The sequence below is a fragment of the Entelurus aequoreus genome, linkage group LG27 (assembly GCF_033978785.1).
Source record: "Entelurus aequoreus isolate RoL-2023_Sb linkage group LG27, RoL_Eaeq_v1.1, whole genome shotgun sequence".
NCBI classification, from domain to species: domain Eukaryota; kingdom Metazoa; phylum Chordata; class Actinopteri; order Syngnathiformes; family Syngnathidae; genus Entelurus; species Entelurus aequoreus.
In genome coordinates, this window is record NC_084757.1 from 20,411,669 (window position 1) to 20,433,976 (window position 22,308).

At 36.6% G+C, this 22,308-nt stretch overlaps 1 protein-coding gene across 1 annotated transcript in view; it reads left to right on the forward strand.

Annotated features, from left to right (window-relative positions):
- The window catches only part of hcn2b (hyperpolarization activated cyclic nucleotide-gated potassium channel 2b), a 114,851-nt gene extending 92,909 nt beyond the window's left edge, over positions 1–21,942 (forward strand). The window contains exons 7-9 of the mRNA XM_062039255.1: positions 4,907–5,147; positions 5,239–5,403; positions 20,155–21,942. Coding sequence (XP_061895239.1) covers positions 4,907–5,147; positions 5,239–5,403; positions 20,155–21,071 — 1,323 coding nt within the window. The 3' untranslated portion in view covers positions 21,072–21,942. The remainder of the gene's footprint in view (positions 1–4,906; positions 5,148–5,238; positions 5,404–20,154) is intronic.
- The last annotated feature ends 366 nt before the right edge of the window (positions 21,943–22,308 follow it).

Below are 22,308 nucleotides of genomic sequence, written 5' to 3' on the forward strand. Positions count from 1 at the left end.
TGAGTCAAGAAGGGTAGAAATACAAGAACACACACACGCACACACACACACACACACAAATTCTTGTATTTGTTACCTTCTTGAGACCTCCGAATAATGTTCACCTCTTTAGGACCACCTTTTCTAAATATATAAAGATTTGTATTTACAATATTAATAATATATACATACTATGCAAATATAAAAAAAAGGTTGTTGTGAAAAATTAGTTGGAATTTCACAAGAAAAAGGTCACAATTTCACGAGAAAAATTGTGAATTTTGGAAGTATTATAATAAAAGTCGTCATTTTAGGTAAAAATTTGACAAGAAAAACTGATCATTTGTGCGATATTATGATAAAAGTTGGAATTTTACTCAATAACAGTCACAATTTTGCAAGAAAAGCTTAAAGTTTTGGCAATTACATGAAAAGAGTTGTAATTTTACTCGACAAAAGTCACAATTTTATAAGAAAACTTTAACATTTTGGCAATATTATAATAATCATCAGAATTTTACAAATTATGACAAACGTCATAATTTTACTCAAAAAATGTCACTATTTTAACAAAAAAAAAATGGCATTATTGTGATAAAAGTCTGAATTTTATATGACAAAAGTCACCATTTTGCATTAAAAAATAATACTTTTACACAAGAATATTGCAATATTACAGAAACAGAAAGAATATGAAAATGTTTTCCCAATTTTATAAGAAAAAAGTCGACACATTGTGAGAAAAAAAACTGCTTTTAGTTCATTTATTATTTTATTTTTTTATTTACTTCAAGTTATTACAGTATGTCTCTATACACATATTTATTTTTTTATTCATTTTGGCCAAAGGGGGCACATTTAAATTTGAATGTGTGTGTGAATGGGTGAATGTGGAAATACTGTCAAAGCGCTTTGAGTACCTTGAAGGTAGAAAAGCGCTATACAAGTATAACCCATTTATCATTTATCATTTATTACACACACTTGTTATTACATATGTTGGCCAGAGGGGGAGCACTTCAAATTGTTACACTCACTTGTTATTTCATATGTTGACCAGAGGGGGAGCACTTTTAAAACCGACACACAGTCAATTTGAAAAATCCCTCCTTTTTGGGACCACCCTAATTTTGATAGATTTCACCCCCAGGGGTGCAAATGAGACATTCTCTATTAGATGCAATGGTTTTCCGTATTGGGACCATGATTTATGTCCTAACTTGTTCACCGGTCCTCATATGGAAGGTCCTTTTCCTTGTTTATGAGTCAAGAAGGGTAGAAATACAAGAACACACACACGCACACACACACACACACACAAATTCTTGTATTTGTTACCTTCTTGAGACCTCCGAATAATGTTCACCTCTTTAGGACCACCTTTTCTAAATATATAAAGATTTGTATTTACAATATTAATAATATATACATACTATGCAAATATAAAAAAAAGGTTGTTGTGAAAAATTTGTTGGAATTTCACAAGAAAAAGGTCTCAATTTCCCAAGAAAAACTTAGTTTTGGCAGTATTATAATACAAGTCATCATTTTACTCAACGAAAGTCAAACTTTTACAAGAAAAACTGAACATTTGTGCAATATTGTGATAAAAGTTGTAATTTTGCTCAATAACAGTCGCAATTTTACAAGAAAAGCCTAAAGTTTTGGCAATTTCCTGAAAAGAGTCGTAATTTTACTCGACAAAAGTCAAAATTTTATAAGAACACTTTAATATTTTGGCAATATTATAATAATAATCTGAATTTTACTTGGCAAAATTATGGCAAATGTCACCATTTTACATTAAAAAGTAATACTTTTACAAGAGAATATTACAGAAACAGAAAGAATATGATAAATTGTTCCCAATTTTATAAGAAAAAAGTCGACAAATTGTGAGAAAAACACTGCTTTTAGTTAATTTATTATTATGTTATTTTTTTATTTACTTCAAGTTATTACAGTATGTCTCTATATACATATTTATTTTTTTATTCATTTTGGCCAAAGGGGGCACATTTCAATTTCTTACACACACTTGTTATTACATATGTTCACCAGAGGGGGAGCACTTCAAATTTTTACACTCACTTGTTATTTCATATGTTGACCAGAGGGGGAGCACTTTTAAAACCGACACAGACAATTTGAAAAATCCCTCCTTTTTGGGACCACCCTAATTTTGATAGGTTTCACCACCAATGAGACATTCTCTATTAGATGCAATGGTTTTCCATATTGGGACCATGATTTATGTCCTAACTTGTTCATATGGAAGGTACTTTTCATTGTTTATGTCTCAAGAAGGGTATAATACAAGAACACACACACACACACACACACACACACACACACACACACACACACACACACACACACACACACACACACACACACACACTGCAAGTCATTATAATGTGCAGTCTTTGGATGCTGACAAGCTGCCTAAATATTTATTATCTATTTACACCTACTGTCACTGCATGTGTTGATTATGTCTACAATAATTAGGGTTGCACTTTTAAAGGAGTTCCAGATTCATGGGTTATTTTTTTTAAACCTTAAAATAGAAACTGCTTTTGTCTCACTGGACACTCATTATAAGCTTCAGATGGTAAATAGTAAATAAATGAGCAGCATACAAGCTGTCTTATGTAAACATACTTTCTAAATACAGTATGTATTTTTTTGTAATAAATATGTTTGTTTAGACATGTTTTGAGTTCAAGTAATTCATTAAACACCCAGTAAAATTCTGCAGTATGAGAATATGTATTAAGGACACATTAAAAAAGGGAAACAAAATACTGCAGTGTATGTACATGTACTGCTGAGAGAAATTCAAAAAATAACGAGGAAAATGGTAATTTTACGAGAAAAATTACCTTAACGAGCATTAAGTTGTCATGTAATTTTATGAGGAAAAGGTCGTTTTGGTCGAATAAAGCTGTAAGTTAATGAGAATAAAGTTGCAACATAACTGAAAAAGTCTGATTTAGTTTGATGAAGAGAGGTTGCAAATGTGTTATAATTTCCTACATTCTTTGCTGAATGTTTTAGAATAAATATAATAAAATTGTGAATATTTTTGTATGGAAAAAAGATGTAATGTTGTGAATTATACAACTATGTGAAAACACATTTTTTACGTCAAATTTATGAAGCTTTAATACAGTATCAAGATGGAAAATAACTCTTAATGTTATATGCTGATATTATAAACAATAATAATTTAATAAGAAAAAAAAGTATTTTTTTAAGAATAAATATAATAAAATTGTGAATATTTTTGTATGAAAAAAATATATAATGTTGTGAATTATACAAATATGTGAAAAAAGAAAAATTGAAATTAATTTATGAAGCTTTAATACAGCATCTAGATGGAAAATAATTCTTAATGTTATATGTTATCATAAATAATAATAATTTAATAAGAAAAAAAAGAATTTTTTTGAGAATAATAAAATTGTGAATATTTTTACATTTAAAAAAAGATGTAATGTTGTGAATTATACAAATATGTGACAAAAGACAATTTTACGTCAAATTTATGAAGCTTTAATACAGTATCTAGATGGAAAATAACTCTTAATTTTATATGCTAATATAAACAATGATAATTTAATTTTAAAAAGTCAACATTTGAATAATAAAATACCATGGAAAAAACTTTTTTTAAATACATTTATAGAATAAAATTGTGAATAATTTTGTATGAAAAAAAATATGAAATTTAGTGAATTTTAAAAAATATGTGAAAAAAGACAATTTTACGTTACACAGATTTATGAAGCTTTAATACAGTATCTAGATGGAAAATGACTCTTAATTGTATATGCTAATATTATAAACAATAATAATTTATAGAATAAAATTGTGAATATTTTTGTATGAACAAAAGAAGTAATTTTGTAAATTATGAAAAATATATGAAAACATTAAATTTTACGTTATACTGATTTATGAAGCTTTAATACATTATCTAAATGGACAATAACTCTTAATGTTATATACTCATATGAAAACAATAATAATTTAATAAGAAAAAAAAGTCACAATTTGAATAATAAAATACTATAGAACAAACTTTTGAAAAATACATTTATAGAATAAAATTGTGAATAATTTTGTTTGAAAAAAAATATGAAATTTTGTGAATTATAAAAAATATGTGAAAAAAGAAAATTTTACGTTATACAGATTTATGAAGCTTTAATACAGTATCTAGATGGAAAATAACTCTTAATTGTATATGCTAATATTATAAACAATAATAATTTAATAAGAAAAAAAAAAGTCTACATTTGAATATTAAAATACTTTGACATTTATTTTTATTTTTATAAATTTATCTAAAAAAAGCCACAATTTGACAAAAATAAAGTACCGTAATGGAAATATAAAATTGTAATATTGTAAGTTGTATTATGATGAGGACGATGTAATTATCTTCAGAATAAAGTTGTAATATTTCAAGAAAAAAGTATCGATTTTATGAAAGGTTGTGACTTTAAAAAGTCAAAGCCCAAAAAGTTACCTAATTTGATGAGGATACATATTGCAAGAAAACGGTATAGCTCGGTTGGTACAACGTCCGTGCCAGCAACTTGAGGGTACCAGGTTCGATCCCCGCTTCCGCCATCCTAGTCACTGCCGTTGCCTCCTTGGGCAAGACACTTTACCCACCTGCTCCCAGTGCCACCCACACGGGTTTAAATGGAACTTAGTTATTGGGTTTCACTATGTAAAAGCGCTTTGAGTCACTAGAGAAAAGCGCTATATAAATATAATTCACTTCACTACTATAAGGGAACAGCAGTTATAACCTTACAAGAGTACATTATAATATTAGAAGAAAAAGTTAGACGTTTATGAGCATAAAGTTGTAATATAAGTTCTACTCACGATCAAATGACGTCGCCAGGAAATTGTCAACTTCAACTGCCGCAAGCTGGTGGCGACCATGCCGCTGTTCGCCAACGCCGACCCCAACTTTGTGACGGCCATGCTGACCAAGCTGAGGTTTGAGGTCTTCCAGCCGAGCGACTACATCGTGCGAGAGGGCACCATTGGCAAGAAGATGTACTTCATCCAGCATGGCGCGGTCACCGTGCTGACCAAAGGCAGCGTGGGCATGAAGCTGATTGACGGCTCCTACTTCGGAGGTAGAGGATGGTTACAGCTGATGACTGATCACCATGTTGGTCCAACAATGTGTTGGCTTTTTCCTCACCATCTCTCCTGTGGTGTGGACAGAAATCTGTCTGCTGACTCGAGGCCGACGGACGGCCAGCGTGCGGTCGGACACCTACTGCCGCCTGTACTCGCTCTCTGTGGACAATTTCAATGAGGTCCTGGAGGAGTATCCCATGATGAGGCGGGCATTCGAGACCGTCGCCATTGACAGACTCGACAGGATAGGTGAGAATGTGAATATTTTCAAAAATACTACAAAACCCAAAACCAGTGAAGTTGGCACGTTGTGTAATTCGTAAATAAAAACAGAATACAATGATTTGCAAATCCTTTTCTACTTATATTCTATTGAATAGACTGCAAAGACAAGATTTTTAATGTTCGAACTGAGAAACTTATTTTTTTTGTGCAAATAATCATTAACTTTGAATTTAATGGCAGCAACACATTGTAAAAAAAAGTTGGCACAGGAGCATTTTTACCACTGTGTTACATGGCCTTTCCTTTTAACAACACTCAGTAAACATTTGGGAACTGAGGAGGCCAATTTTTGAAGCTTTTCAGGTGGAATTATTTCCCATTCTTGCTTGATGTACAGCTTAAGTTGTTCCGTTTAGGCTTCATATTGTGCCACACATTTTCAATGGGAGACAGGTCTGGACTACAAGCAGGCCAGTCTAGTACCCGCACTCTTTTACTATGAAGCCACGCTGTTGTAACACGTGCAGAATGTGGCTTGGCATTGTCTTGCTGAAATAAGCAGGGGCGTCCATGATACCGTTGCTTGGATGGCAACATATGTTGCTCAAAAACCTGTATGTACCTTTCAGCATTAATGGTGCCTTCACAGATGTGTAAGTTACCCATGCCTTGGGCACTAATACACCCCCATACCATCACAGATGCTAGCCTTTGAACTGTGCGCCTATAACAATCCAGATGGTTCTTTTCCTCTTTGGTCCGGAGGACACAACATCCACAGTTTCCAAAAAAAATTTGAAATGTGGACTCGTCAGACCACAGAACACTTCTCCACTTTGCATCAGTCCATCTTAGATGAGCTCGGGCCCAGCAAAGCTGGCGGCGTTTCTGGGTGTTGTTGATAAATGACTTTCACTTTGCATAGTAGAGTTTTAACTTGCACTTACGGCCAACTGTAGTTACTGACAGTGGTTTTTCTGAAGTGTTCCTGAGCCCATGTAGTGAGATCCTTTACACACTGATGTCTTTTTTTGATATCACGGGCAGTGATTTCTCCAGATTCTCTGACCCTTTTGATATTACGGACCGTAGATGGTGAAATCCTTAAATTCCTTGCAACAGCTCGTTGAGAAATGTTGTTCTTAAGCTGTTCGACAATTTTCTCACGCATTTGTTCACAAAGTGGTGACCCTCGCCCCGTCCTTGTTTGTGAATGACTGAGCATTTCATGGAAGCTGCTTTTATACCCAATCATGGCACCCACCTGTTCCCAATTAGTCTGTTCACCTGTGGGATGTTCCAAACAAGTGTTTGATGAGCATTCCTCAACTTTCTCAGTCTTTTTTTGCCACTTGTGCCACCTTTTTTGAAACATGTTGCAGGCATCAAATTCCAAATGAGCTAATATTTGCAAAAAATAACAACGTTTTCCAGTTCGAACGTTAAGTATCTTGTCTTTGCAGTCTATTCAATTGAATATAAGTTGAAAAGGATTTGCAAATCATTGTATTCTGTTTTATTTATGACTTACACAACGTGCCAACTTCACTGGTTTTGGGTTTTGTACATGAACGTTTTTTGTTAAATAATTAGGATGAAATATAATGGTAACATTTTAGAATAACAAAATAATTGTCAAGAAACAACACGATTTTACAAAAATAAAGTATAGTATGTTTTTACCTTGTTTTAGTTGAATAAAAGTTGTAATATCAGAAGAGTAAAATCTATAAGAGAAAATAGTACTTTTAGTACCTCAACTTATGAGTACAGTATTTGGTTCTGTGACAGAGCTCTTAACTCAAAACACTTGTATCTTGAATCAACAACTCTCACTGGAATGAAATTAAATCAATTGAATTGGTGACTGACGCTTCAAAACAGCACAATTTTAACATGTGACACACCTTTGAAAAAAACCAAAACACTTTTAGATAAGAAATTTTATAAATACAATATAATAGAATGTACTACTGTACCAATAAGTACAGTAATTTGATGAAGTAATGCATGGATGTCAAACTCGTTTTCTTTGAGGGCCACATCACAGTTATAGCTGCCATCAGAGGGCCGCTTCTAACAGTGAATAGTGTATTTGCCTGTGGATTTCATTATTAATTATATCAATTGTTTTAAGTAGGCTGTCTATTTTACAGTAAAAATTTTACATTTACAACATTTTACTGTAAAATACAGTGTTGTTGTTTTTTTTACAAAATTTTATGGTAAATGGAAAAACAGTATCAATGTTTTTTTGGGGGGATAGGGGTTGGGGGGTATACGGAAAAAGCTGGCAGCTTAGTTGCCAGAATTTTTGTGTTAAATTTACATAGTTTTTTACAACATTATATTGTGAATGGAAAAACAGTACAAGTTCCTTTTTTTGTTCTGGCAAATTAGCTGCCAGTTTTTCTACCGTAAAAACAAATGTATCGTTTTTCCATTTACAGTAATACACCGTTAATAACAGGATTTTACAGTAAAAATATGGCAGCTCAGTCAACAGAATTTTAACGCAAATTTTTTAAAAGTTTTTTTCAATTTACAGTAGCATGCTGTGAAGAACACCGTAAAATGTATTGTCATATTTATTAATTTGATGGGTAGTTTGCTGTAAAATCATAAGTCAAGCATGTATTTAAGTATTATTTTTTTATTTAGACAAAAAATGTTTGGAAAGTATGATAATATAGTGTAATATTTGTTGCATTAATGGATACTATCATTATTATTCTAATTCATCTCAAAGGTGTTCTATCGGGTTCAGGTCAGGACTCTGTGCAGGCCAGTCAAGTTCATCCACACCAGATTCTGTCATCCATGTCTTTATGGACCTTGCTTTGTGCACTGGTGCACAGTCATGTTGGAAGAGGAAGGGGCCCGCTCCAAACTGTTCCCACAAGGTTGGGAGCATGGAATTGTCCAAAATGTTTTGGTATCTTGGAGTATTCAAAGTTCCTTTCACTGGAACTAAAGGGGCCAAGCCCAACTCCTGAAAAACAACCCCACACCATAATTCCTCCTCCACCAAAGTTCACACTTTTTCTTATAATAAAGCCAACAGTTGACTTTGGAATATTTAAGAGCGAGGAAATTTCACGACTGGATTTGTTGCACAGGTGGCATCCTATGACAGTTCCCGATGGAAATCACTGAGCTCCTGAGAGCGGCCCATTCTTTCACAAAAGTTTGTAGAAACAGTCTCCATGCCTAAGTGCTTGATTTTATACACCTGTGGCCGGGCCAAGTGATTAGGACACCTGTTTCTGGTTATTTGGATGGGTGGCCAAATACTTTTGGCAATATAGTGTAGCTGCAATATGATACGTACAACTTTAGCACAGGTGGGTGACTCTGATTACCCCCAATATAAAGATAAACTTGTCTAATTTTTAACACAATGTGTTCATACTGCTTACAGCCAAATTAGAGTTTGTTGTGAAAATGATGTCATATGGATACTGGAGGTTTTTTTGATTTAAGAGCTCTGTCACAGAACCAATTAAGCTCTTAAGTTGAGATACAACTGTCGGAGAATAAATCAATATACATTTTTTAGGTTGTAATTTTAAAATTGACTATTACAATTTTTTTTTTTTTAAATTTAAAACCCAAAGATTTACTACAATTTGTGAAATTCACTGTTCAGTAGCCTTGTGGTTAGAGTGTCCGCCCTGAGACTGGAAGGTCGTGAGCTCAAAACCCCGGCCGAGTCATACCAAAAACTATAAAAATGGGACCCATTGCCTCCCTGCTTGGCACTCAGCATCAAGGGTTGGAATTGGGGGTTAAATCACCAAAATTCTTCCAGAGCGTGGCCACCGCTGCTGCTCACTGCTCCCCTCACCTCCCAGGGGGTGAACATGGGGATGGGTCAAATGCAGAGGTTAATTTCAACACACCTAGTGTGTGTGTGACTATCAGTGGTACTTTAACTTTAGAACTTTTAAAAGTACAGGAAAAAGGTTATGGTAACACCTTAGTATGGGGAACACAAGTTGCTTATTAACATGCAAATTAGTAACATATTGGCTCTTAATAAGTCATTATTAAGTACTTATTAATGCCTTATTCTGCAAGGCCTTAATATACAACCAGTAAGCCATTAACTAAGAGTTAACTAACCCTAACCCGTATTGCTTATTAGCAGTGTTGGGTTAGTTACTGAAAACCAGTAACTAGTTACAATTACTAGTTACTTAATTTCAAAAGTAACTCAGTTACTTACACCAAAAAGTAATGCGTTACTGTGAAAAGTAACTATTTAGTTACTTCTTTTTGTCTTCTTTTTTTTAAAGCTCCCATTAATGCCCTTTTAGCCTTCATTTCAGTACTGTTATTGCACTGGAGAATAATACAATCTGTTGACCAACTTGACATGCATTTGTATCTTCCTTTTAACATAATTAATGAAAAACAGTGCAACATAAAAAGGCATTTTCCTTTCTTTAAATTTGGACCAATGACCATTAATAAAAAACAACTGAAAGTGCAACATAAGAAGGCACATCATCTTCCTTGAAACATAGATAGTGAAATAAAGCCTGGCATCTGGAGTGATGCTGCTGTCTTCCACACTTGGAGTCATGGATTGTAGAATCCTTGTTTTCAGTGGCAGGATCATTGACACAGATGGTGAAGTTTCAGTGCTCAGTAGAGATGTAACACTTTTGAGGGGTTGAAGCACCTGGAAGACCTCCTCTGCCACTCTCACATCATCAGACAGGTTGATGATGTCTTTGACATTTGTCTGCAGGGTGTTGTGGGTCAATGCAGAGTATATAGCTGCCTGCTGCTCCAACATATTATAAGTGGAGTTCCACTTCGTTGGGACATCATGTATGAGCTTTATGAGTAGGCAGCTTTAGCATTTCTTGCTTTGTCTTAAGCACATGAGCAGCTGTTGTGCTTGGGTGGAAGTAGGAAACCTCCTTCCTGATCCTCTCAAGGAGGCGCTCCATCCTATTGACTGAGATGTGATGCCAAATTCACTACATGTGCAGAGCACCTATCTGTGGTCCCAATCCTGCCTCATTCACTGCATGTATGTGATTTTTGGCATTATCACTTGTGACTGGGATATCTTTATCTTCCATTCCTCCACTGCTTGTGTCAGTACCTGCGCAAGGTGACTCTCGTAGAGGGGGCGTGTCTTCTCATCTGCCAGTCTGCTGTGATGAAGTGAGCGCTTATCGTCACATTGTTTCCCTGGACGTCCAGGTGGACGTTCCCCAGGACGTCCACCCTTCTGTCATGAGCGCAACAGACGATGCTCGGGATAGTTCATCATACAGCCCTTTGAGACACTTGTGATTTAGGGCTTTTTGATTGATTGATTGTTTGATTGATTGATTGAGACTTTTATTAGTAGGTTGCACAGTGAAGTACATATTCCGTACAATTGACCACTAAATGGTAACACCCGAATAAGTTTTTCAACTTGTTTAAGTCGGGGTCCACTTAAATTGATACTTTGTAACGCATTAGTCCCAACACTGCTTATTAGTAACCCTAACCTATGTATTCATATCTGCACCTTATTGCTCTTTTATCCTGCACTACAACGAGCTAATGCAACAAAATTCCGTTCTTATCTGTACTGTAAAGTTCAAATTTGAATGACAATAAAAGGAAGTCTAAGTCTAACCCCAACCCTAACCCTAGTGTTCCCCTAGTGTCCAAATAACTCTAAATTAAGTCTTTGTTACTTTAATAAGCAACTAATTAATGGTGAATATGTTCCCCATACTAACGTGTTACCAAGGTTATTTATTGCGTTTGTTCACAAAAACAATATGGCAAAGGTAAAAAAACAAACACATTTTTTCTCAAGGTAGAAATACAAAATAATTTAAAGAATTTGTAGGTGTAAAACTGTACAGCAACAACATGATTCGATATATGATTGTCAGTATTTTACGTTAAGGAACGTCTTCTATTTTAATGAAGTGTCTTTAAAAAATAGGTCTTCCCTGATAGGAAGAAGACACTCGAAGTGTCTTCTTAATAGAAAAAAAAAAAATAGGGATGTCCGATAATGGCTTTTTGCCGATATCCGTTATTCCGATATTGTCCAACTCTTTAATTACCGATACCAATATCAACCGATACCGATATATACAGTCATGGAATTAACACATTATTATGCATAATTTGGACAACCGGGTATAGTGAAGATAACGTCCTTTTTTTTAAAAATTAATAAAATAAAATAAGATAAATAAATTAAAAACATTTTCTTGAATAAAAAAGAAAGTAAAACAATATAAAAACAGTTACATATAAACTAGTAATTAATTAACATGAGTAAAATTAACTGTTAAAGGACTAACCTTTAACAGTTAATTTTACTCATGTTCATTAATTACTAGGGATGTCCGATAATGGCTTTTTGCCGATATCCGATACTCCGATATTGTCCAACTCTTTAATTACAGATACAGATAACAACCAATGCCGATATCAACCGATAAATGCAGTCGTGGAATTAACACATTATTATGCCTAATTTGGACAGCCAGGTATGGTGAAGATAAGGTCCTTTTTAAAAAATTTTATAAATTAAGATAAATAAATTAAAAACATTTTCTTGAATAAAAAATAAAGTAAAACAATATAAAACAGTTACATAGAAACTAGTAATTAATGAAAATTAGTAAAATTAACTGATAAAGGTTAGTACTATTAGTGGACCAGCAGCACGCACAATCATGTGTGCTTACGGACTGTATCCCTTGCAGACTGTATTGATATATATTGATATATAATGTAGGAACCAGAATATTAATAACAGAAAGAAACAACCCTTTTGTGTGAATGAGTGTGAATGGGGGAGGGAGGTTTTTTGGATTGGTGCACTAATTGTAAGTGTATCTTGTGTTTTTTATGTTGATTTAATAAAAAAAACAACAAAAAAACAAAAACGATGCCGATATTAAAAAAAACGATATCAATAATTTCCGATATTACATTTTAACGCATTTATCGGCCGATAATATCGGAAGGCCTGCACTATCGGACATCTCTAAAAAAAACCCCTCCCGGTCATTCACGAGATGAAATGAAACATACGGAAGCGCGGCGCTAGCTGACAGCTGTGATGAATAAGCATGACGATGTGTGCGATGAAGGACACATGAAGACTTAAACATGGATCTTGCTGAGTTTGTTTGGAGTTTGTAGCAGGAAAACGGTCATGTTTGCTCACAACGATGACCCCTTTCTTCACATATTTACCAAAAATGATTATTCACTCGCCTCCCATCTGTTGCTATAGCAGCCACATTCCACACGTCAGTTGGCATATTTAGACGCTAATCAACCAAATGCACTTTGTGAAAGATAATCATTTACCGTGCATGCTATTGTGTTTGGTGGTTGGGGGGGTGGGAATGGTCTAGATCAAACAGATGTGCTGAGAATACAAAATATGACAAATATCGACACAATCAATCGATGCATCCCACCATAAATTAATGTGACCAAACCCATGTCTCCGCCATTCTTCGAAGTGTTCAATCCTTAAAGTTTGCACCGTGACTATGGATGCTTTATTAAGAATTCATACACACGCGCATCCCTCTCACGTGCTTTGTTCCCATAACCTCAGAACCTCGCTGTGTCCAACCTTTATGACACACTTACCCTCATGCACACTTGCGATAACGGTATAATTAATGACTTAGCAGCACAGAAACTACAACACTCTCATTGGTATTACAAACCCCATTTCCATATGAGTTGGGAAATTGTGTTAGATGTAAATATAAACGGAATACAAATAATTTTCAACCCATATTCAGTTGAATATGCTACAAAAACAACATATTTGATGTTCAAACTGATAAACTTTTTTTTTTTGTGCAAATAATCATTAACTTTAGAATTTGATGCCAGCAACATGTGACAAAGAAGTTGGGAAAGGTGGCAATAAATACTGATAAAGTTGAGGAATGCTCATCAAACACTTATTTGGAACATCCCACAGGTGTGCAGGCTAATTGGGAACAGGTGGGTGCCATGATTGGGTATAAAAACAGCTTCCCAAAAAATGCTCAGTCTTTCACAAGAAAGGATGGGGCGAGGTACACCCCTTTGTCCACAACTGCATGAGCAAATAGTCAAACAGTTTAAGAACAACGTTTCTCAAAGTGCAATTGCAAGAAATGTAGGGATTTCAACATCTATGGTCCATAATATCATCAAAAGGTTCAGAGAATCTGGAGAAATCACTCCACGTAAGCGGCATGGCCGGAAACCAACATTGAATGACCGTGAACTTCGATCCCTCGGACGGCACTGTATCAAAAACCGACATCAATCAAAGACAATGCCAAACCACATTCAGCACGTGTTACAACAGCGTGGCTTCGTAAAAAAAAGAGTGCGGGTACTTTCCTGGCCCGCCTGCAGTCCAGACCTGTCTCCCATCGAAAATGTGTGGCGCATTATGAAGCGTAAAATACGACAGCAGTTGAATGACTGAAGCTCTACATAAAACAAGAATGGGAAAGAATTCCACTTTCAAAGCTTCAACAATTAGTTTCCTCAGTTCCCAATCGTTTATTGAGTGTTATTAAAAGAAAAGGTGATGTAACACAGTGGTGAACATGCCCTTTCCCAACTACTTTGGCACGTGTTACAGCCATGAAATTCTAAGTTAATTATTATTTGCAAAAAAAAAAAAAAGTTTATGAGTTTGAATATCAAATATCTTGTATTTGTAGTGCATTCAACTGAATATGGGTTGAAAAGGATTTGCAAATCATTGTATTCCTTTTATATTTACATTAGGGCTGCAACAACTAATCGATTAAATCGATTAAAATCGATTATAAAAATAGTTGCTGATTAATTTAGTCATCGATTCGTTGGATCTATGCTATGCGCATGTGCAGAAGCTTTTTTTTTTTTTTTTTAATTTTTTTTTTTAAATAAACCTTTATTTATAAACTGCAACATGTACAAACAGCTGAGAAACAATAATCAAAATAAGTATGGTGCCAGTATGCTGTTTTTTTCCAATAAAATACTGGAAAGGATAGAAATGTAGTTTGTCTCTTTTATCCTATTATTAATCGATTAATCGAAGTAATAATCGACAGATTAATCGATTATCAAATTAATCGTTAGTTGCAGCCCTAATTTACATCTAACACAATTTCCCAACTCATATGGAAACGGGGTTTGTATATTCAGGAAAAGTTATCATAGACCAGAGGTCAGCAAAAGAGACATTTTTCACTAAATAAAAGTAGTCTGGAGTCACAAAACATCATACATCTAATACAATAATCAAATGTGCGATAGTTCGTTGTGTAACCCTAATAGGTTGTAGTGTTGCTCCGATACTAATATGTTATTACCGGTACCGGTACCAAAATGTATTTCGGTACTTTCCGGTACTTTTCGGTACCTTTTGTAAATAAAGGGGATCACAAAAAATGTCATTATTGGCTTTATTTTAACAAAACATCTTAGGGTACATTAAACATATGTTTCCCTTTGCAAGTTTGTCCTTAAATAAAATAGTGAACATACAAGACAACTTGTCTTTTAGTAGTAAGTAAACAAACAAAGGCTCCTAATTTAGCTGCTGACATATGCAGTAACATATTGTGTCATTTTTAATTCTATTATTTTGTCAAAATTATTAAGGACAAGTGGTAGAAAATTAATTATTAATCTACTTGTTCATTAACTGTTAATATCTGCTTACTTTCTCTTTTAACATGTTATATCTACACTTCTGTTAAAATGTAATAATCACTTATTCTTCTGTTGTTTGATACTTTACATTAGTTTTGGATGATACCACAAATTTGGGTCTCAATCCGATTGCTCGCTGTACATATCCTACGAAGTCAGACCTACACTGTTTCAATGTCTATTTGTCAGATGATATATAGTTGTTGATGACTGAAGTGCTGATATCAACCAAACCTAACCCCCCCCGCCCCAACCCCCTCCACATCTCACCCGCCGGATTGTAAATAATGTAAATAATTCAATGTATATACTCTGATGATTAACTTGTGTGATGACTGTATTATGCTGATAGTACATATTTGTACCATGAATTGATTAACGTGGACAAGTTGAAAAACTTATTCGGGTGTTACCATTTAGTGGTCAATTGTACGGAATATGTACTGTACTGTACTGTGCAACCTACTAATAAAAGTTTCAATCAATCAATCAATCAAAAATCAAGTAGTTACAGGATCATACATTGGTCATATTCAAAGTCCTCATGTGTCCAGGGACATATTTCCTGAGTTTATAAACATACTATACTAAATGAAAGAATATTTTGTGATGCTAAAAAATAGTATCGACGAGATACGCTATTGTACTTGGTATCATTACAGTGGATGTTAGGCGTAGATCCACCAATGGCGTTTGTTTATATTGTAGCGTCCCGGAAGAGTTGGTGCTGCAGGGAATTATGGGAATTTGTTCTGTAGTGTTTATGCTGTGTCGCGGTGCAAATATTCTCCCAAAATGTGTTTGTCATTGTTGTTTAGTGTGGTTTCACTATATGGCACATGTTTATGACAGTGTTGGCATTGTTCATACTGCCACCCTTAGTGTGACATGTATGGCTGTTGACTAAGTATGCCCTTCATTCACATGTGAGTAGTGTGTTCAAAGTCAAGATAATCGTCTTATTAATTGATTATCGGACATAGGGAAATCTTGACTTGACTTTGGTAACTATAGACCAGTTTTAACACATCCTGCGCTTATAAGTTAAAGTACCAATGATTGTCACACACACACTAGGTGTGGCGAAATTATTCTCTGCATTTGACCCATCACCCTTGATCACCCCACGGGAGGTGAGGGGAGCAGTGGGCAGCAGCGATGGCCGCGCCCGGGAATCATTTTTGATGATTTAACCCCCAATTCCAACCCTTGATGCTGAGTGCCAAGCAGGGAGGTAATGGGTCCCATTTTTATAGTCTTTGGTATGACTCGGCCGGGGTTTGAACTCACAACCTACCGATCTCAGGGCGGACACTCTATATGTATAGCTACCACTCATCCTACAGGGATAATACTTGAAATAAATGTATTTTAATATTCGCCATGGAGACAATGATCAATGATTTACAAATAGTTACAACACAGCCGACTGCGGACAGATATTAACCGCGACGGGTGGGGGACCGGTACATTTTAGAGGCGGTATAGTACTGAATATGATTCATTAGTACCGCGGTACTATACTAATACCGGTATACGATAGGGATGGGTACCAAATCCGGTATGTCCTTAAATTATCCACTGGCAGAGAACCAAAAATGCTGTCCTCTCTCTCTGTGCCGTCATCCTTTTACTGGCGCCGTGCAGTCAGCTGCCAACCTGAATAATAAAATGTCTATTTCACTGAACAATTCAAAAATGTGAATACATGCAAAATTATAGGAAATTAAAATATTTATCATACTTGGTCAATGTGATTTCTGCTCCTGAACCGCAGTGCACAGCGTCTCCTGTATGACGTCACCTTTATCTTCAGTAGGATTGTAAACTCTCATCTGTGAGGCGTGTGCGGTGTTGGGGGGGGTTTAGGTGTATTGTAGCCCGGAAGAATTTGGGCTACAAGAGATTCTGGGTATTTGTTCTGTTGTGTTTATATTGTGTTACGGTGCGGATGTTCTCCCGAAATGTGTTTGTCATTCTTGGTTGGTGTGGGTTCACAGTGTGGCGCATATTTGTAACAGTGTTAAAGTTGTTTATACGGCAACCCTCAGTGTGACCTGTATGGCTGTTGACCAAGTATGCCTTGCAGTCAGTTACGTGTCTATGCAGAAGTCGCATACAACTTGAGACTAAGCCGGCACGCAGTTTGTATGGTGAAAAAGCGGACGCGACGGCAGGTCGTAGAGGACGCTAAAGGCAGTGTTATCACGGCACGCCCTCAATATTGTTTTCCGGGTGAAAATCGGAGAATGGTTGCCCCGGGAGATTGACAGAAAAGTTGAAAAGTAATATTTTTTCAACACATTTTTACAACATCGGAAACCATTAGTAAATCAGAGGCTACTCAAAAGGTGAGATAACTCCTGGATATTAGGTATAGGTGTGTGTTCCAAGTTAAAGGAAATGGCAGGCTGTCTTCTTTTAATAGATTTATTACAATCTTTGGCAAGCTAGGTAATGTTTGCTGTGGTCTGGAACAACATGGTACACATACAACTTTCAGAAATGCAGCCAATATTACATCCATATAATGGGTCATGAGACATGCAAAAGTAATAATAATAACGAATAGTCTATAGTCCAAAAGTCAAGGGTAACCTCGGGGGTTAGCTCCTCCTGCTTGCCGAGGCTAAAGTTGGTAAGTGTACCATCAGTAATTCCTAGGCTGGGATGGGTGGGAATAGGAAGATAGATCATTATTTAATTGTGAGTGTTGACCAATCAGCTCTCCTGGTCTGACGAATTACAATATGAGATAAACATTTTTAAAAAACTGCAATTGATACAATAAAAAAATAGAGATAATTGGATAATAAGAAAATAAGATTAATAAAAACATGTCTAAATTGCAATTGAGAAGGAAAAAAAAAAGGATAATTAATTATAATGATGATATTTAATTATCAACACATTAAATTATTCCACTTGCTTTAATTTTTTCCCAATTATCTTTTTTCTATTTGGTTTATTCATTATCCAATTAGAATTGTTTCATCTATCATTTATTTTATTATCTCAATTGCAATTAGTCAGACCAGGAGAGCTGATTGGTCAACACTCACAATGAATTAATTATCTATCTTCCTATTTCCGCCCATCCCTGCCTAGGAATTACTGATGGTACACTTACCAACTTTAGCCTTGGCAAGCAGGAGGTAACCCCCGAGGTTACCCTTGACTTTTGGACTATTTGTTATTATTATTACCCATACTTACCTTTTTAACTATAAGTTAATTAACCAGCTACCACTTAACTTTACTCTGTGTGGGGGAGGTGATACACCCCCACATAATGCGCTTCCCCACCCTTGCTTACTTTGGCTTGGCAAGCCGATCAACCTGGACTGGGACTGAACCCATGAACCCTTTGATTGGGAGGTAGCTGTTTAACCATTAATTGAGAACCTGTCTCACTAAATCACAATGATAGTGAAACAAAACACTAACTCCCTACTGGGATTTGAACCGGTACCCCTTGCTTGGTGGCCAACAGTGTTAACCACTCAGCTATCCCAGGTCTTGCAGAGCTAGATTCCAGGCCCTAAAAACAAATATAATCGAGGACCCGTTTTAGTAAACTACGATGGAGATTAACCAAAACTTTGGAGCTTTGTTAAGTTACTGATCAAGCAAATAGTCAATCATGACATTGCTGGTTTTACTGCTGTTGGGCAGCACACACACACAGAGTACTTACAAGCAGACACAGTGTGTAAGACAGCACAGTTGTATTGCACGCACGACATAGATGGTTTTGTAAATTTATTTTGTAATTTGTGATTGCCGCTGTTCACATTCACTCACAATCGCGCATGAGCATACGTCCACACGGAAGTAATAAAAATAACGCTTTTCAAAACAAAAGCAGCACCGTTGTATTGCACCCTCGACATAGATACTTTTTAAAATTTATTTTGTAATTTATGATTGGTCTCACGCAGGCCGGATGTGGCCCGCGGGCCGCAGAATGCCCAGGTCTGCTCTATAGTATTTATCCACCAATGGTCATGTGGTGACATCAATTATGGTATTTTGAGAGGTAATTATTGAAGTCGGACATCACTGAAGGCCTAGGTGGGAAACGGGGTGCCTGCCACTGCTGTTAAATGTAAAATAATAAATAATATTTAATCATTTGACAATGCTAATTTATTGCCACAGGAACACACAAAAAGGTACCGAAAATATACCGTTCAGTACTGGTATGGATTACTAGGTACCAGGAATTGGTACCAAATGGGAAAGGTACCTATATCTGTCTGGTACTTTGAAATAAATGATTACTTTTCTGAAAATGCAGAGTGCTTCATTTGAAAATGACTTTCAATATTATATTTATAGTTGTTTAGATTACCAATTTGGATTACTGCACGGGTCCTAGAAGCAGACTATCACTCGCGTCTCAGTCACTGCAAACTCAATAGGACACCAGCATGGAAACATAGGTTGAGACTATTCAGAGAAAGATTTTCCATTCAAATTATCCATCAGAGAAAGTTAGTTGAATTCAAATACATATTCTGTTATTGCTGCCTGCAGTTAAGAATGCACTTATTACTAAAATCTAGGCTCTTCTTCAGAATAGCCCTGTGACATGAATTCATCACCGTCAACCTCTCTGGCTTAGTCTACATTTTTTGTTCCGAGTAACGTTTATGCTGCCAACCCCATCTGCGCCGTAAAAGAAAAATGACTAATGAGTGTTACCAGACACGCTTCCCGGCGTCCTCTAAGGAAAACAATTGTCAGCCTGTTTGACTTCTAGGAAGCCACAGTCGTCTACTTGAGGATCAGCTACAGCTTTCTCTTCTACTCCTGAAACGCTGCAGACAAACAACAAGCAAAGCATTAACCCAAAACCTCTGAAAAATGCACCACATGGTTTTTTTATGAAACCGCAAAAGTTTGACTGCCCTAAGTCGGATTGACTTGAAATGTATCACCCACTGTAACTTCAGGATGTTTAGGCAAATTACCACATTTGAGACTGACATGACCAGAACTCATAGGCGTTTCCCCTAATGTCATTCATTCAGTCATTCACACGCTTCTCCCGTCTCATTCCAGGTAAGAAGAACTCCATCTTGATACACAAAGTCCAACACGATCTGAACTCGGGGGTGTTCAACAACCGCGAGAATGAGATGATCCAGGAAATCGTCAAATACGATCGAGAAATGGTTCAGCAGGTGGATTTACAGCAATCTCAGCCACCGCTTTCCATAACGCCTCCTCTCCATGGCGGGGGTTTTTACCATGTCGGGATCCTCTTTGCAGCCCCAAATTCTGCCACTCTGCAGCAAGCTGTAGCTATGAACCTTTGTCCACCAGTGCAAGGGAAGTCTCCCAGGATGGTGAGGCGATTCCAGGTGATGCAAAATCTATCGAGCCCAGCCTCGGCTTCTCCATTGCAGTCTCAGCTCTTTAGTTCAGGTGTCTTTGCGCCAGGCCTATCCAGCACTCCTGTCCAGAGCCCCCTTGCAGTTGGAGGTCGTTCCTTCCCTTACGGATCCAGCTTCCAGGCTAGTCCCGCCACAGGCTCCCAGCTGTCTTTGGTCCAGCAAAACATCCCAAGCCCTGCACATAGACTGAGTACGCATAAGAGCACCCATTCCTTGCCGATGGAGAGTCTCAGCCAGGACTCCAGGGCGCTGTCGGCCTCTCAACCCTCACTGCCACACGAAGGGATGCACCCAGGAGCACCCAGCCCGCCACAGTCTACAAGAGTATCTTCTACTTCCATTGGACCAGCTCAGACTCCATCAAGTCATGCAGGCATCCGCAGTGCAATGCCCCACAGGATTGTGCTGCCCCACCAGATGTCTGTGGGAGCCTTCCCTGTGGCATCCACACAGGGATTTGGCATTGGTGCAGGGTTTGCATTACCTACTGGAGACTTAGTACTACCGAAAAAGAACTCCGTTGGGAGCCTTCCCGAGACAGAGCAGATTAAAGTCCGATCCAGGTTATCCTCAAACTTGTAAGTCCGCTAAGGGCTTGACATCAGGAACAAGAGCTGCTCCACCTCTTACAGATTCTCCAGTTGGACAAGGTGAATGTATGAGCAAGAGAGTAGACTCAAATGGCTTTTAAAATACTATGAAATCAGCTGCATTGAGTTGTTTCTACGTACAGAACCTTAGAAGCATATTAGCATCTTTCCAAATTTGCCTCCTTTATATAAGGTAGTTCACAATGTATGCCTAACTACTACACTTTGTTTGATAGCGGTCTAGAGTAATAGCAGGAATTGGCCTCTGATGTCTCTAGTTTTAAACTCATTGTACCACCCGGATTTGTCTCCTTAGCATACCCTACAAATACAGTATACATAGGTAGGTCCATCCTCTACGTAAGTGCAATGGCCATCTATAACATCACCCATTTTCAACCTAGATTGAGTCTTGATAATACTAGTTAGAAATGGTATTTTTGTAACATCGTTGGCTTAATTTGCAGGACTTCTCCCTTCAAAATTACAGTGGAACCTCAAAGTCATACATTTTACAATCTGAATACATTTTCAAATGTCTCACACATCTTCAGATTTTCAACCACTTCCGCTCAAGGGGTCTCCAACTTGTTGCTTGCTAACTATACATAGGTCGCTCACACTAAGAACCATGTGTTAACAAACATGTAAGTATCAGTTTACATGTTTGTTAACGCATGGTTCGTTCTTAACCGTTTATATATTTGGATAGCTTATTTTGTTGCACCTTGTGTAAGGTTGATGTACATAGGTCGCTCACACTGTCTGAGTAGCTTGCGAGAGCGTTCAAAATGATATAAAATGGTTCAACTGAACAGGCTAAGTCAACATCTTACGCTTGGGATCACTGAATCTCACATGATATGGCCAGAGACACCGAAGCTTGCTTGAAGAATCCATTGACTAAACAACGGAAGTCAAACGGAACATCAAGGTGCAACAAAATAAGCTATCCAAATATATAAACGGTTAAGAACGAACCATGTGTTAACAAACATGTAAGTATCAGTTTATCGGTTAAGAACGAACCATGTGTTAACAAACATGTAAGTATCAGTTTACATGTTTGTTAACGCATGGTTCGTTCTTAACCGTTTATATATTTGGATAGCTTATTTTGTTGCACCTTGTGTAAGGTTGATGTTCCGTTTGACTTCTGTTGTTTAGTCAACTTGCTGTTGGGGCTTTGAGTAATTGTTAGCGTTAATAATGAGATTTCCCTGTAGAAG